At 32.9% G+C, this 17,698-nt stretch overlaps 1 protein-coding gene across 2 annotated transcripts in view; it reads right to left on the reverse strand.

Annotated features, from left to right (window-relative positions):
• LOC106784640 (amyloid beta A4 precursor protein-binding family B member 1-interacting protein-like) overlaps positions 1 to 17,698 on the reverse strand; it is a 124,703-nt gene that overhangs the window by 78,815 nt on the left and 28,190 nt on the right. For both annotated transcript variants that reach the window (XM_014744409.1, XM_014744410.1), the window contains exon 3: positions 2,034 to 2,198. In XM_014744409.1, the coding sequence (XP_014599895.1) occupies positions 2,034 to 2,132 (99 nt within the window). In that variant the 5' untranslated portion in view covers positions 2,133 to 2,198. The remainder of the gene's footprint in view (positions 1 to 2,033; positions 2,199 to 17,698) is intronic.

Genomic DNA, 17,698 nt, shown 5'->3' on the forward strand with positions numbered 1-17,698 from the left:
AAAAAAAAAAAAAAAAGAAAACGAACACATGATTTAGTGGTTTAGTTTTTGTTGGAAGTATAAAGAGAAGATAATAAAGTGGAAGAGGATAGGATTAACCGTATCAGAGAGGAAAGCTATCCATCAAGGTATTATCGATCTTGCGCAGTCTGCCAGGCACCCGTCGGGAATGCGAAGTGCAAGTGCAAGTGCAACTACAAGTGCAAAAGCTCTTTCGGGCATCGACCGGTACTCGAACCGTGCTCGTACATCCTTCGTTCCGTAACAGCTACTCTCTTTCTCTCTTTCTCTCTTTCTCTCTCTTTTTGTTTCTTTTTTTGTTCACTCTCTCTCTCGGTCACTCGAGTATCTACTCGTCGTACTTCGAACCTTGCTAAAGATTCAAGGTTACTCGCAGTACGTTGCCACACGGCTACTTGCATTCCCTCTTCGCGGATTTTTCTACCTTCTCGTACTTGATCCAAGTAAGGACTGATTCGAATACTCGATTCAACTAGTTTCCACCGTTTAATCCCGATTTAAATCAACCCCAAGAAGAAATTTATGTTCATTTAAAGTACACAACGTATAGTTTCAGTACTTCAATCAAAGAAGTTAAATTTAACTTAACATACATTAATATTATTAATATTTTACTTTGAATCTCTCTCTCTCTCTCTCTCTCTCTCTCTCTCTCTCTCTCTCTCTCTCTCTCTCTTCGAACTTAGTTTCAACCGGTGATATATCTAAGTAACATAATGGTAATTTTCTCTAAATCATACAATTAGATAATTTCTCCGAATAACTAGGAAAAAAATTGCAACTTGACGTACGAGTGCAAACTCAACAGTTTCCTGATTACCTTCGATTTTGTCGAATTAACGACTAGGAGAATCCTACCGTGAGAAGTTCGTGTCTGACAGGAATGGAGTTAGAAACTAACACCAGTTAAAATGCTACAATACTACCTCTCAGTTCCTCATTTTCTCTTTCTCTTTCTCACAGTTAAACTTATCGAGATGGACAAAGTTCGAGTCACGATTACCGTTTAACACCGTAACAATTGTCGAAGTCATTTATCTCCTCGAGTATTTAACGCGGTTAAATTTAATCAAAGTTTCTTGGTAAAAGTCATCGAAAAATGTTCAATTCTTTAAAATTACATTTAAATAAAATGATTAATAACATACGTAATTCGAAAAATAAAATTGTTAAAGGATAAAACTAGATTATGTTATTCATGAGTGGAATTAATAAGTTTTGAACTTATTGTTAGCCTATTTTTTTGTCACAAACTCACAATCAGTTTTATTTTTCAACACAGTCTCAAAACTCGTAAAAAGGAATAAGCTCGGTACCTTTGAATCTATCGTAAAAATTGTTAACGATATTATTGGACTATGTTATTCAAGGTAAAACACGAGAATGTTAAAGGTAGGGTATTTTCCGCTCGAAGTGAACAGTGTCGTAATATCACGGATATATGCGAGCAAGGAATAATAAAAGGAACGTCACATTTTTCAAGAATGTCATCGCGCTATGTCGTCGGAGCTATCTCGTATTCGTGTTTCACTTGGGTAGCATAATACACACACACACACACATCATAACGTATATGTGGTATTTATGTGTTCTTACGTTGCATCGTACAATATACGAATGCGTGTATGTAGTCTTCTATAGAGTCGTATTATTTAGACCACGTGCCAATTGACACCAATTAAAGAGCGTCGAACGAATTCTACTCGAACTAACCAACCAACCAACCAACAACATTTTTTATCTTTGCAACAGACATTCTTATCTCGTTTACAACTCGTTTCCTCTTTTAAAATCAAACTTTGAATTATTATTGTACAATGGTTTTTTTGTGTACTCTTCCTATTAATTAACAAATTTTTCCTGCTAACTGTCCACTTACAATTTTTCTTCTTCCTCTTTAAAGTTATTATTTACGATATCTACCATTTATAACTAATCATATGGGATCAAACGAACACTCGGTTCTTGTTTCTATAAATAACATCGAAAAAAAACTTTAAATATGGACTTACCACAGTCAAACTATCCAATTCTCCAAGCCATTCGTTCAACAGCTGTTCGGGATCCGTTTCGTTGTCGCTGTCGTCAGCTTCTTCCTCGTAACGTTCCATGATTAAACTGTTTTTAATTCAGTTTACTAGCCCGAATAATGATTTTTTATTAGACTCGTTCGGTATCTGAAAACAACAAACACGCATTCTTCTTATCTTGTCGATTTCTAACAACGATATAAAAATTCGGTATTAAACAAAGCTTTTTAATTCTAGATAAGAAAATCTTCATAAAAATCATAAAAAAAAAGAAAACAAATAATTGAAACCACTTAAAAATCAGCCGACATCTCGAATGAGTTTTCGTTAACGGATACAATTGCAAATTGTATTTTTCATATATTATTTGTAGATGTTTCATTTTTACGAACTGTCATTTTTTATGAAAATTTATTGACAAAATTTTTGAAAGGCTAATCATATGATTGAATAGGTTGAATATGTTCCTAGTGATAGAAATTTATGGATGATTCCTATTTAATCTAGGTCAAGTGTTACCGCGACTCACAAAATGGAGAAAACAAGACACGAACCTCCGCATGTCTCGACATCGAGTACGCATATATAACGGACCGAAAATAGCTCCAAAAGAAAGAACAAAAATACAACCAGAGAAAGTAAAAAAAGAAAAGGAAAAAGTCAGCGGTAGTACATAAAAAAGCAAAGAAAAGAAAAGAAAAAAGGCAAAGTAAAGCGAGTACACGTGGAAAGATCTTAAAGTCTTTTTACGGTAATTACGGTAAATCCTCTCATCGATTTATTGAGAAACGATACATAGACATATATCCCCGCCCACAACTCCCACAAAAAGAAAGAAATAAAAGAAATATAAGAAACGAATGAGTCAGACTCGAGGACACTGATTCTTTTTCCAAAGTAATTTTTCTTTATGTTCTTATAAATGTTGTAACACACGTTGGGAATATATAAATTGTTTTTCAAGTTTTTTAGAACGTGTTTGTGTCATTTATGTTAATTTGTATAAGAAGAAAAACTTCCACATAGACGTTGTAAAAAAAAAATATATTAAACGTTATATATCATAGTTGGTGTCAGAGGATAAATTTAGAAAAATCGGTTATATGAAAGTAAACTAAAATTTAATGCAGATTTTATTAAATTTAAACGTTGGTACATGAACCGCCAGTTCATAAATTTTATGATACATATTGCAATAAAGTTGATTCGATATTTAACCGAAAAAAAAAATTCAGTTTCCACATTGATGTCATAAAAAAATCAGAGATAAATCGGTAACATAAAAAAAAGAAAAAAAAAAGTGTAATTCAATACATGTATCCTAAAACCTCAAAATCAATGTATATATCATAAAATATTTCATGATACACAAGAGTCTTCATAAAAGTTTCAAAAAATCGGTAACATAAAAACAAACTATAATACGATAAAAGTTTCATAAAAGCAATTTGATGATACAAACCACCCTAACATCTATCCAGCTAAACAGGGGTCGTCTTAAATAAGAAAAACCTTTTTGATTCAATTCGAAAATAAGAATTCCAAGATCAAAGTAGATCGTACTGGTGGGATAACGGAAAAAGGTTCAAGGTCTAGGTACGTAGTCTCTTACTCTCTCTCTCTCTCCTTCTCTCTGTCTCTATCTCTCTTTTTCTCTCTCTCAAGGGAAGCTAACAGGTGCTGAGAACGTGTAGTACGTTTCTAACCCTTCGTCCGATTCCTCGAGATAACACGGTCATTCATATTCCAAGATTAACGTCCGGCCGACTTTTAAACTTAGACGGACCCTTTACAAACCTTCACTGGAATAAACTCTAGGCACCAACTTTCACGGGGAGCATCAAATATGCAAATTGATGGTTCCTTCGTTTCAGTTTTTTTTTTATCACACGAGATTATAATCATCAATTTTACATAATTGCATAAAACATTAATGGAGATAAGACTGTAATTAAAATTAAATGTAATTTTATCGTTAAACGTTAATGAACTTTAGGAGAAAAAAAAAATACAAAGAAGAGTATAAAATTTTATAAGAATGGATCTAACAAGAAGTAAATTACGTCTGTGTAATGATCATGACGTCATTTTAAGCTTAACTATGAGAGAAACGTAAACATGGAAGGAATAAAAAGAAACAGGTTCATGGCGCTTAGAAAAGAAGAAGTCCAACACGCGTATATTTCTTTATTTTTTGTCGTTCTTACGCTCTCAGAAAAGGAACTAGCAATGGTCGTAAAAAGTTTCTACACTTTTTGAACTTTGTCCGACCGGATGGTTCTTTTCTCTTTGTTTAGAACAACGGTCTTTCATCTGTCGAGAATTCTTTACTTTATATTTTTCATTCTTATTGCTATATTTATCATTTTAACGTTTTTACAAAAAAAAAAAAAAAAGAAAAAAAAATATATTCTCTTTACTTTTGGGAGTTAGTAGAATATAAAAAAAAATAAAAATATTTGAGGAATAAAATGTGGGGAAAAAATTAGGAGGATAAACGTCGGTAGAAACTCGAACAAAACGACGATTAAAGAAGATTCGATTAATTGTTTGAACAATTTGATCGCGTGGGCGAATATAAGTGAATACGTCTAGTTAGCTCATTTATGACGATTGTACGAAATGAAGCAGCGTCGTTGCGTGCATTGTTAAACTTAACCGAGACTAACACGAATTTGCTCTTACGATTAATGAATTAGATCTTAAGTACTTGTTCTTCCATCTCCGAAATTACCTCTTCCTAAAAGAACAGACAGAAAAACATCAAAATATTCCTTTCCAAAAAATAGCCAATAAAAAATAATAGAAATAAATTCCTAAACATTTCAAAATGAAAGAACAAGAACATAATTTATGTCCACTTATTTGTATGATAATCAATCAAATAAACGGTCTACAATAAAACATAGAAAACATTTACTAGATATTAAATAAACAATGATAAATAAAATTAATATAAAAACTTATAATAAAAAATCAAACTAACGAAAAGCAATTAAATCGTTAATTAAATTATTATTATTATACAAATCTTAAAATGTGTACAATTGATGAATCATGTGTGATACGGTTTAGTATTTAAAAAGAAATAAATAAATAAATAAATATTAATTCACAACAAGTCGTATATATATTGTCAGATTTCTTGGTAAAAATTTTATCTTAGAACTGTCTGCATCATAAAATGAATTAACCTTTAACATTCGCATTGTGCGTAACGATAGCAGTCACTAGAATCAAGTTATGCTATACCAAACAATACTACTTACTAGAATGATAGTTATCTCCGACCTCGACATAACCGACTTCGAATTACGTCAGGAACTATTAAAGCTTTAGCAGAAAAATGATCGAATCGTGGCACACATCGGTTCAAGATTTTTCTCTCATTTTTTATCCGCATAAACTAATCTAAAAAAAGATAATAATGCAACTCAACCTTAACACGAATGCCATCCTTGAACTGAGTACACTATAAACAACACATTTTTTTATTAAAAATATTTTTGATTAATGCAACAAAGTATCCTTCATTTTTATTCAGAATAAAACCATGCGTAATCCAACCTGTACAATCCTAACGAGAACTGGACGCAATTTTAATGAATTAACATCAAATTTATATAATATATTTATAATATATTTATAATTAATTATATTATAAAAAATAATCCTTGACGAGACGTGATGTTATTTAATGGATGATTACTGTTGATATCTCATGCATATGAAATTCAAATAGATTATTATTCGAATGAATCACAAAAGAACGATTACAGTTGCTAAGTTGACGCATACATCGAAGATCCTCCTTGATACTAATATCATATATACATACGATAAATCACTCCGATAATATTTTTATTATCATCACGTCCATTATTTTGTATTAGTTACTGCATATTAGAGCATCAATTCAGACGTGTTCTTCTTCTTACTAATACGAGTATCACGAATCGATAAAATTTTCCAATCTGTTCATTTCCCTTTTGTTTCTTCCTATCTCACGTTTATTCTCTAATGCTTCATCCGATTGAATGAATGAGAGAAGCGTTCGATTTCACGTTTGAATACCGGCCGACGTTAACCCGGTTTCAGGATGCGATTACAAAGGCTTATCAAGATCGAATGAACTCGATTGATGGATGCAAACACGACGCGCGCGTACCCTGTGTACTTCAAGGAAATACTACTTCAAAAGAAAACAAGAAATATATCCGAAATAGCAACTTCTATTATCCAACATCAACCCGTACGACTTGTAAATCAATTTGAGTATAAGTTTTATTTTAAGTTTATTATTAAATAATCTAGCGATATATTAATTAAATACTACGAATTTGATTACCGTATACGAAAAATGATGTCATATTCTTTGGAAACTTGTTTCAATCAAGTTAATTGCATTTTAAGCTTCCTCAACGCGAATAGGAGTTTACTTTCTGAATAATAAAGATTACACGTCACTCGTAAGGATTTTAGAAAAGTTTAAGTTGACGCATGATCCAAGAAAAGCTTTGGCAACCACTGTTAGGAAACGCATCACAAATAAAAAGTCCGATTGAAAATCTATGCAGTGGGATCATTCATGCGATATGAATAATTCCCAAAAGATTATCTTTTGTGACGATCTACGTAAGTACTCTCTCACCACTACCAAAACGTTATTTACTTCTACTACGTACATTTCTCTTACTTCCATCTTTCTCCCTTTTTTTCTTCTTCTTTTTCCTTTTCCTTTTTTTTTTCTTTGTCACGATCGTTTTGCCTACTCGTTTGAACAGCGTAGGCCGGACTAGTTCTTTGTTTTGTGGCGCCTTGGGACGGCTGATCCTCCTTCACGGTGGATGATCTCGAGTGTGACGTATGCGTGCACGTAAAGGAAAAGGAAAGATGAAGTCTTTCCTGAGAGTGAAGAACTGAAAAAGAGGGGGAATGAAAAAGAAAGGGATAAAAGACAGAGATGTGAGAGCACCAGAATGGGAACTGTGAGCGATGATGCTAAGTTTGGAACCGTTAACATATTTCCATTCATAACCGAGCCTTCTCTTCCCTCAACCCCTTCCCTTCCTCTCACCCCCTGTTGCCCTTACGTTCCGTCGCACAAACCAAGTCACCGACCCTCTTCTTTCTCTTTCTATCCTTCTATCTTTTCTTCCTTCTTTCCTTCCTTTCTTCGTTTTAAGGGACGATTCGCATAGCAGTCATCCCAAAGGCATCGAAATTGGATATCTCTGTTAAATGACTAAGGACAACTTCGACATGATATCGCATGAGTCCCCGTTTACATCCGGTTTTTGATAGCCAATAAAATTCATTTAAAATTATTTGATAAGACGATTCGCGTATTTATAGAATTCTTATCTTTAATTCAAATTGGACTGTGCAACATGTATCTCAAAGATAAATGAATTTCCTGTTAGTTCGTTATTACTTTTAATCGTTTCGTAAATGATCCTAACATTTCTGCACGGTTCAAAGTTACCATATTTTACGATAATCTCACTCTCTCTCTATCTTTCAGGGTTGTTATTTTTATGAAAATAAAAAATTAGAAATCGATAATCTACTAAAGTAACCATATATACGATGATATCGTAGTTGTTGTAAGGTTAACGTTGGATTTTTGTTAACGGTGAAGAAACTTTAGGAGTATCGTGTTTAATATAAATACTCGGAAGATACGCGGCAAACGAATTCGCGTGCAATCGCATTTAATCTAAGGTACTTTCAAGGTAGAACGTTAAGACGTAAAATATACGTAGATAGGTACGGTAGCTCTTGGAAGGTGGTACCAAAGTAGAAGGGCCATTATTATTTAGCATCGCCATGGGCAACGACAGTGCCGACTTATCGAGCGGTACCGTCCTACTCGAAATATACAGTCTACGTTCTACAGTCTACCACCACCACCACCACCATCACTTTATCCTTCTCAGCAAATACACATATCCTTACAATTCTACATTTTTCACGTTTTCCCAACGAATGTATTATCAAGGCAATTTGACAGATTCCAGCAAGGATGAAACCCTAATTCCGACCATTTATTTCCAATAATTCGATTGTCGAGATTTTGTTATTTCTACCCTAGGGTGGTAATGGAAACACGAAACGAATTTTATACATATCATTCTCAGTATCCTTTTGTCCTATACTTAAACGTTTATGTATACATCTACGTGAAGTTGAGGATATAAAAGACCGCATTGTATTTGAGTTACGCATCGAACGTATAATTTTATTGTTCGTAACCAACATGTGGGGTTTATTAGGAGAGAGAAATGTACGCTTCGTTTCCGTTATTAGCGTACGGCCAGGAGAAGACTCTTCTCTTCTCTCCTTTCCTCTCCTCTTATTGGCGTTTCCCAAAAGCTATAGCAAACGTGACTCATATGCCACCCTCCTCGAGAAAACCAAATTGATGTCCATTGTCCTAACATTTCTCACCCCACGGTCCTTTATATTCCCATAGATTTTTCATGACGTTTGAAAATTGTCCAAGACTTGTTTTGTTTTTTTTTCTACTATTCCTTATTCATTCTCTTCTACACTCTACAGCTTTGCTATACTCCTCCATCTTCCGTGGTTGCATAAAGAGAGAGAAAAAAAAACAGGGAAAGAAAATGTAAATGTTCGAAGGTAAAGATCGATAGTATCTGGGCGTTGCACACTGCCAAGCAAAGCAAAGTAAAATAAAATAAAGTAATGGACAAGATGAAACGATAGATGAGAACGAAGGAAAAAGAAGAAAAAGAAGAAGAAAAAGAAGAAAAAGAAAATGGAATTACACAGAGACGAAATTCGTTTATCTTCAACTTACAAGAGACATGCAAATGCATCTTCTTCTATCGATAATCAATTAGAATGAAAATTTCTTGCGACACCTGTCGAAAAAAACAAAGCAGTTTTTTTATTATATTCTTTCACTCGAGTACTCAATATTCGATAATAAATTAAAATAAAATCTTGAAAAAAATGCATTGAAATGTTTGTCTTTCATTGTAAATTCGTTGATTTCCATGAGAATTCATACTCCATGAACTTGACTGCAATGTAAAGCGTTTGAGCAGAAGAATCGATCGATCGACTACTACCAACACCATGGATGGCATGGTGGATGGACGTGATACGTGAGCCGAAAGATAAAACCTGAAAAAAGGTGGTGAACGTTGCTGTATTCCTCACCCACTTTACCTCCCTCCCATCCCATCCTCCTTGCCCACCACCACCATCAACCCCCGACTACATTTTCCCCATTCCACTTGATATCCGAAGAAGGAAATGCTTTATCAGATTACTTCTGAACCATGAGACTTATTCGATTGCCTTTTCGGTGCTTTCCAAGAATCTCCGTTGTCAATCTTTCCTCTTTACAAATATTCCATTCGAAGAAACTAAATGTTTGATATTCAAGAAATCTTTTTTCCTTTCCCAAAAGAAGACAAAAGAAAAAACAACTCTTACTGCGAGCCGTTTGATTACGTTTTTAGATGCGAGGAAATAAAATTTGAAGATGAAATCAGACGTGTTAACTGATGGTGAGTGAAACAATCTCGTTCGAAATTTGTTCATCCGTGTTCTTGGAATCAGAAATTGCGATCACACACACACACACAAATCTCATAAATAAATCCTTAAACTTTAAACATCGAAGATACCAATTTGCGATTGTTAAACGAATTTAGACTGTTTAACTGAGTGAAACAATTTGTCTCTTCGAATTAGTGTTCAAGGAATCACAGAGATTTCCTTCGACCAATCAGTGATAAACTATCCTGGGTTATTTATTCGAGCTCGTTAACGAGTGTTTAAGGAACTATTGAAGAACACGCTTGGATGTTTGCCATCACTTAACTCTAACCGTCAGAACTACGGTTACGAGGAAGATTAGGACTACGACTAGGACGACGAGAAGTCATTTAATGGAATCCGTCGATTCCATAGGTCCGTCTCCTATATCTCACATCGAGGATTACGCAATCGTAGTTGTAGAGAAGAGAAGTGGCTTTCAAAAGAGGAGGAATAGACTGGACTGGACGTTCCTATCATTGAACGTCGATTCTCCGGGGTATTTGAAGTACGCTCGTCTTAACAGAGAAGGGATCCTCTCTTTGTGATTTAGACATCGATAGTACAACCATGATAAATACACTTGGAACTGGGCATTAGGTACAGGAGAAGATAACTGTCAATCGATATGTTTGCATCATATCACTCTTGCGATATCTACTACAAATAACTTTATACTATTTCCCAGCTTATCTCGTTATCAAAACTAGGACTATACTTGTACTATAGAATAGAAACCCTTTATATATTGCTATTTAATATTTTTGTGATATACTAAAATTATATTGGCATATAGTATTAAATATTCCTTTCAAATGTTTTATTCATTTCTAAATACAAACTAGACACAATTTTCTATTTTAATTTATTATTTAATACTTTACGCGTTTTGAAAATAATAGGAAACATAAATTAATCATTCTTTTTGATATTAGCGACGATTATATATTTAAACATAATTTTATGATAAAGAAAAAAAGAAAAATAAATCACCGATTATATTTGTCCAATTTTATTCACTTTCATAATTATGAATATAAATCTAAAGAAATACTAATAGTAGACTAGAAAGGTGTCCTCGTAATTATTAAGTCAACCATAAATAGTAATGCGTCATCATCCAAATGGCAGATTGCATAACACGATAAGTGCATGCACTGACTCGGTTAATGCTATTGCTGTTGCTGCGAGTAAGTTACTATATAAGTGCATCTTGCATTTCGAAGTAACGCCAATCCCATTTCTCTCGGTAATTATTCTACCTAGCTAGAGATGAAGAAGAAAAAGAAAATATAAATGAACGATACGCGGCAATCCCGCAAAATATCCTTGTAAGATTTTATGAAACGTTGGAATAGAATATCGAAGTACGATTCGAAATGATCAAACTGAACATTTTACGAATCCAACCACGACGACGACGACGAGAACGAAAATGACGCGACGCATAGAACGAGATATCGATTGCTCGATTAATAATGCAACGACCTAGCAAGGGCTCACTGCTACATTCTCGTATTCAACCCTGAGACGAACCTACCATTCCTATTCGATACCATTACGCAATGGGAATACTCACAAATATTTCTCTTTTTGTTATCACGTTGCTTCTTTTGTTCAAATTTGTAAGACAAAAAATATCGAAGTCATCAATATTTGGATTGAACAATAAATGAAATTTGTCAGAACCGTGGAATAGTCGAAAATTGTTTGATTTATTTAAGATTTGATTATTTCTTTTTGGTCAGGAAAAAAAAGAAAATGAAATAAAAATTATTAAAGATCTGAAAGAGTTGAGAAATGTGAATAAAATCGTGTCTGAAAACTGTGAGAACTGTTTGCGTAAACAACTTTCGATAAACGATGGGTGTAACGCCGACGAAGCGTGTCACGTTTGTAGTTCACCGCTCTTGCCCTTTTCTCCATATATATTGGTATATGTATTCGTGTGTGTGTATATACGTATACGTGTCTCTTCTTATTTTACCATCGTGAATGTCGCCATTCGTTATCCCAACAATATACGAACAACGGATTCGATTTTCTCTAAGAGTTCCGTTTAATCAATCCCTTCGATAAAAGAAGTAATCCTTTTATCCATACCTTTTGGGTTTTACACATATTACTTCATTCCTATGCATCCAACAAATATAAAAACTAACACAAATTCTCAATCCAAATGTATATCTTTTAGTTTTTACACAAATTTAATCAACAATACAAAAAAAATTAACAAAACTTAACTCGAATTTACAATTTAAATCATATAAATTTTTACAACAACAACAATAACAAACCAAACAAAAGCATTTTTAATTGGACCCTATTCACTTATTCTTATTCTCTCTCTTACGAGTTAGAAAGAAAATAAAAAATAATGGACAATATTTGAACGAGTTTATTCGGTTGCATCGCGAATACTGCATACGAGATTACGGTAGCATGGAAAGGAAAAAAGCTAAAAAAAACTAAAAAGGAAAAAAGACGAAAACAACAAGAAAAGAGAAGAATGTATAATAAAAATAAAAAGTAAAACAAATAAAGGAAGAAAAAGTAATTCGATTCGCACGAGTATACTTAGAAGGGCTCGAAGTTTAAATAGTCGTTGGGAATTACACAGATATAAATATCGCGCAACATTAAACAACAGTGATTTCTCTCGTGACCAACAATACCCGAGTGCATGTAGTAATGCGATCGGTTTTGGCCTTCCGACCACGTTTCTAATATGTCGTGCACACACCGGTAGCAACCGCAAACTCGAAATTCAAGCACTGTTAGCTTAACCCTCTAAAGTTATGAAAACTTAGGTGCATATGTGAACGCATATGTAAATCGTTTTTATTTACAAAAATTCTTTACGTTATTTTCCATTCAAGAATTTTCAATGAAATTGAAAATTGTATTTTATACGAAAACACGAATTTTATTCTTTCGACAAACGTACGTGATCGTCACGAATCGAATCACTACACGCGACAGCTTAAACGTTTTGTCAGTCATATAAATAATGATTAAATGACACAAAACTTAATTACTCGCAGAAATCGACACGTTTGTTACCAGTCTCAATGGTAACTGTTAACTTCAAACCGATGTAAATTAAATTTACGTTTGACTCGATGAAACTTTTAGAGAGAGAAATAACAATCGTAGTTCGAGTTACGAATCAAAGAGATACTTGTATTTTCGGAATATGTTGTTTTCGAGCCGTGTTTCGTGCGTTAATTACATGATAATTAATACGAAACAACTTGGTATAATAATAATAATAATAATAATAATAATAATAATAATAATAATAATAATAATAATAATAATAATAACAATAAAACTCTTTATCAAAAGACTCATGACTTTTAGGACCTTTGACTTTCTCCTCTCTATCTATGCTAATTTAAAAATGAAAAAATAATAAAGCGTGCTTGTAATTTAATAATAATGAGTTAATGACATTCTATAGAAGGAAAAAAAATTCAACAAGAAATTAAGAAAAAAAAATTGGATGCGAATTCATTTGGAATTATTTGAAAGAATATAATCGTCCCTCGATCAAATCAAATCTCATGTTATCTAGGAGGATTCATCTAATTTCTAGAATAGATGAGATATTTCCCTTTGATCAGAGATTCGGATCGTTGAACCGAGCTTTCGTCTATGCGAAATCGCAAAGGTAGGTAATTCATGCGGTACCGGTGTGCGTGCTCTAACCGTGTGCGTGTTCGCACGCGACCGCCAAATAAAAGCAAACCGATATCGATTGACTATCGATCTATGTGCCATTCTACACGCTACCTCTTCAAAATCCTACAGGAAACTCTTGCAGCAATACACGCATATGTCTGGTTACGTATCAGTCGATAGACGTTTTCGTTTTGATTTATGTGAGAAATAAATCCTTCCGATCTTTGAACTTATTGTTGAGTTCATTCAAGGAAATATCGTTGAATATTTATCAACGTTTGATAAAAATTATTCATTGAAATTAAATAACAATAAATGTCGTGCATTTTTCGAACTTGATATTAACAAAAATAAAATTTCGTAAAACAATTTTGATACTAATTAAATACATTCACACTCCTAGAATAACACAATTATTTTCTCTTCCTTTATTTTTTAAAGGTTTCCTTAAGATTTGTTCATACTTACACGAAACAAATGGAAATAATACATATATATATATAATAGAAATGTACTTTGTCTAGTATGTAAAGGAAGGCTAAAAAGTTTATAGTCCAGCATGTGGAGGGCTGAAAAGTTCAAAGCCTATAATGCAAAGGGGTGTAAATTTGTGTCATGAAATTTGAAAGGTTTCATCAAGATTTTTTCATACTTACACAGAACAAATGGAAATAATACTTTTATATAATAGAAATGTAAAAAATTCAGAATACAGCACGTGGATTGCTGTAATAGAATGAGACGATACATTTTATGCTAACAGGAGTTAAGAAGGATTGCAAGGTTTGCTCTTATTACTATTTACGAATAAAGCTTGACAAAAGACACCCAAGCACATATTACTGTGATACTTGCATCTTAGAAATTGCTTTATAAAATACCACACAAAATAGCAATACAGAGCTTAATATTTAATAAATGTCCTTCTTTAACGTATAAAGATATATAAAATATTAAAATATAAACATTTTAAAAGTTAAATTGTCCGTGAAATCATTTCAAGATAGGAAAATATTATATGCAGAAATATATGCGGAAAATGGTCACGAGTTGTTGATTCATCCGAGCGAAAAAGGCCTCCAGTGTGCAAAGGGTTAATAATATAATATATTTAATTTATGTCTATATAAATTCTACATATATACATATATAAAAATCATATGTGAGTTATTTAATACATATTTTTATGAATCGTTAAATACTGTAAATATTGGAAAAACTTTGATAAATGCATGTAACCAGAATCAAAGAAATCGAGAAAGTCGACTTTAAAGAGATATCTCGATTCAAGGACGAGAAATGGAGGACAAGGTTTGCTAAGATGAAATCGTATGGAAAATATATAACTCAAAATATCGCGAGAGGTAGGTAGCATCGATAAAAAGAACGTTTACGAATCGAGGGAACTTCTTTCTTTGCTTATCCTTTTCTCTCTTTTTTTTTTTTTTTTTATTATATCACAATAAACACACATTTAAACATTTTATCTTTACGAATATACAAAGTCCACTCATATATCTCCATACCAGTACAATAGAAATAATTTAAAAATAACAATAAAAAACTTAATTATTTTTTTTTTAGAACCAGGAAAAAAAACTAACGTGAGACGTATGATTAGAAACTTTGAGGAAATAATTTGAACACTAAACAGAAACCGTTTACGATACTATAATAATTTAAGTAGCGTTAATACTCTCATCTAAGCCTTTCTCTTTTCTGAATGATCGATTGTCGAGATATCTTTTACACGTACTCATGTATATTTATGAGTACCCATACACGTATCTATAAATATAGCTCGTATCTTTGAAAGTTAGACGAGATATGGAAGATCATTATGTCTTCCGGTAGATACGAATGATCCTTTGTATAATATATGCCTACTCATCAATAATTTTCTACGTATTTTAAACAAACTATTTTTAATTGACATCAATTATATCGGAAAATTGTCAAATATACATGATCATTTAAAATAAACGCGAAAAATAAAGTAACAAAGTGGCAAAGTAGAAAAAAATCGAAATGAATCGGCTGCAACATCGACCTTGCAATTTCCATCTCATAGAACTCTAGTAAACACAGTGATTCGGAAAATCAGCAACTCCATAGAACATGATTGCAGTACATGCAACAAGGTCACAATCCAGGATTGCTTGGACTTAATTCTTAAGCGTACTTGAATTTAATTAACCACAAAACGAAGGATACAAATCCAAAGCCGAAGGTTAACCTCAGAATTAGGGAAACCCTTTTAAAACACGACCACAATTCTACAATACATACCAAGGAACACAGCAAACTATTTATTTCTAGTATTTCCAGATATACCAAAAGATTTTCATCTCTCACCCTACTTACAAAAAAAAAATAAAACAGAAATTTATAATATGAAAAGAGGAATGGAATAAAAATCGAATATAAAAAGGAAGATTACAAGTTACGTACGATCAGTATGAAGAGAAATACGGGAATAAGCAAACCCATACTTATCACTTACGATCTATACATGTATATATATATATGTGTGTGTGTGTGTCTATATTCGTGTGTTCCCGTCTCTATATTTAGAATTCTATTATTGAAACGTCGACTCTATATCCGATCCAACGATAATATAAACTCTTACAAATTGATCGTTGATTTAGCGAGAAAAAATTGACCGTTAAAATATGCCTGCCTGTTTTCCTAAATAATAAAAACGCGATTGATATGACGAAATATTTTCTAAGGGAAATCAAAAAGAAAAAAGAAAAAAAAGAAAGAAAAAAATCACGAGTCTCTTTCCAGCCACAATGTAATGCATCATGTAGCATTAAAGAACCCGTGGAAACGCGCTGCTACAAAGTGCATCGACCCTGAAATCAATATTTCTATTAGTCCGTGCATCAACGTGCGGTGGTAAAGCCACGTTTGAAATCCTCCTGGTTGTTTTCTTTCTTTCTTTCTCTCATTCGACATCTCGACGATCTATCCTCGTTCTTAGAACCCTTTCTCCCTTTTCCCACCACTATCCTCTCCCTCCCGCAGCCCCCCTTTGTTCCCTGTTTCCTCCTCTTCTTCAATGTCATCATTTTTTTTTCTTTCTTTTATCTTTCTCCTTTTTTTCTTTTTTTTCCCCCTTTTTTCTTTTTTTCAGAATACGTTCCGTTGCGTGACGATTTTGAGTAGAAAAGAAAAAAAAAAAGAAAAAATATGTTCCTCCAACTAATGCATAAATTTCCTCATAGAAATCTCGATGGTGAGAAGGAAAAAAAAAAAGAAAACGAAATGTAACTTTTCAAATCAACTCAATGGAATCAGATTTTTTCCAATTCCGTAATTACGGTAAGTTTTATTAGTTTGAAAGGTTTATTATAACCCTTTTTCAATGTGGAAGATTACGGTTTACGATGTTGCATCTTAGAGGAATAATGAATTCCTCCAACCTTTGCGGTTTTATTTCTTATTTAAACGGACTTTAGCTCGATCTTTCCGCTTTTCTTGCCCAGAGTTCTGTTCACGGTTTGAAACTTCTCTAGAAATCTTCGCTATTGGACTAGAAAACTGTTCAAGTTTTTATATAAAAATTTTCTACAAAATTAATAAGGCGAAATGTGTAGTTGCAGGAATAAACGTTTACGAGAACGATGAACTTTAAAAAAAAAAAAATAAAACGATAATTACAAATAAAATAAAAATAATTCAATCTTTCGTCGATCCTTTTATCGAAAGTTGTTCTTTCCGTTTTGGAATGTTTTTTTTTTGTTAATCTCAATCAAAGTTTGGGCACATTCCAGACCATATTTGGTCAAGGAGCGGGATCTACAATTCTCATGGGATCCCGTGGCGAAGAAGAAACTCGAATCATCAACGAACCCATGACCACCTTTGGACGAAATATATCTCACCAAGAATCAGTTCTTCTTTAACATTCTTGACCAACTCTCAAAAGAATTCTAATTCGAAATTAACACTTTATCGATCACTCGTAATTAAAGTTGACGTTTCTTTAAGTATCGACAGAATTTTCCAAAAATGTCGAATATAAAAACAATGTTTTACATATACATATATTGTTAAGTAAATATGAATTCCTTCCTAAAAAAAAAAAAAAAAAAAAAACTGATGTGTGTACTTATGTACGCACGTAAGAAGTTATACTTCTTTAGCGTACCAAAACGAATATAACCTCAATAACCTCCAAAATAACTTCAATTTGCCCGCGCTACGTAAATATCGACAACTTCGTGGTGTTGATTTTTCGGTCGCATCTAACTTCACTTTCCAAAACGCGCCAAAAGAAGTATAACTTCAAAAAAAAAAAAAAAAGAAAAAGAAAACCGACGAGCTTTAAAAAATCGATAATCCGATTAATCAGATATCCGTCAATAAAATGTTAAATTCAC

The sequence above is a fragment of the Polistes canadensis genome, unplaced genomic scaffold (genome assembly GCF_001313835.1).
Source record: "Polistes canadensis isolate GaletaPanama2010 unplaced genomic scaffold, ASM131383v1 scaffold_38, whole genome shotgun sequence".
Lineage (NCBI taxonomy): Eukaryota > Metazoa > Arthropoda > Insecta > Hymenoptera > Vespidae > Polistes > Polistes canadensis.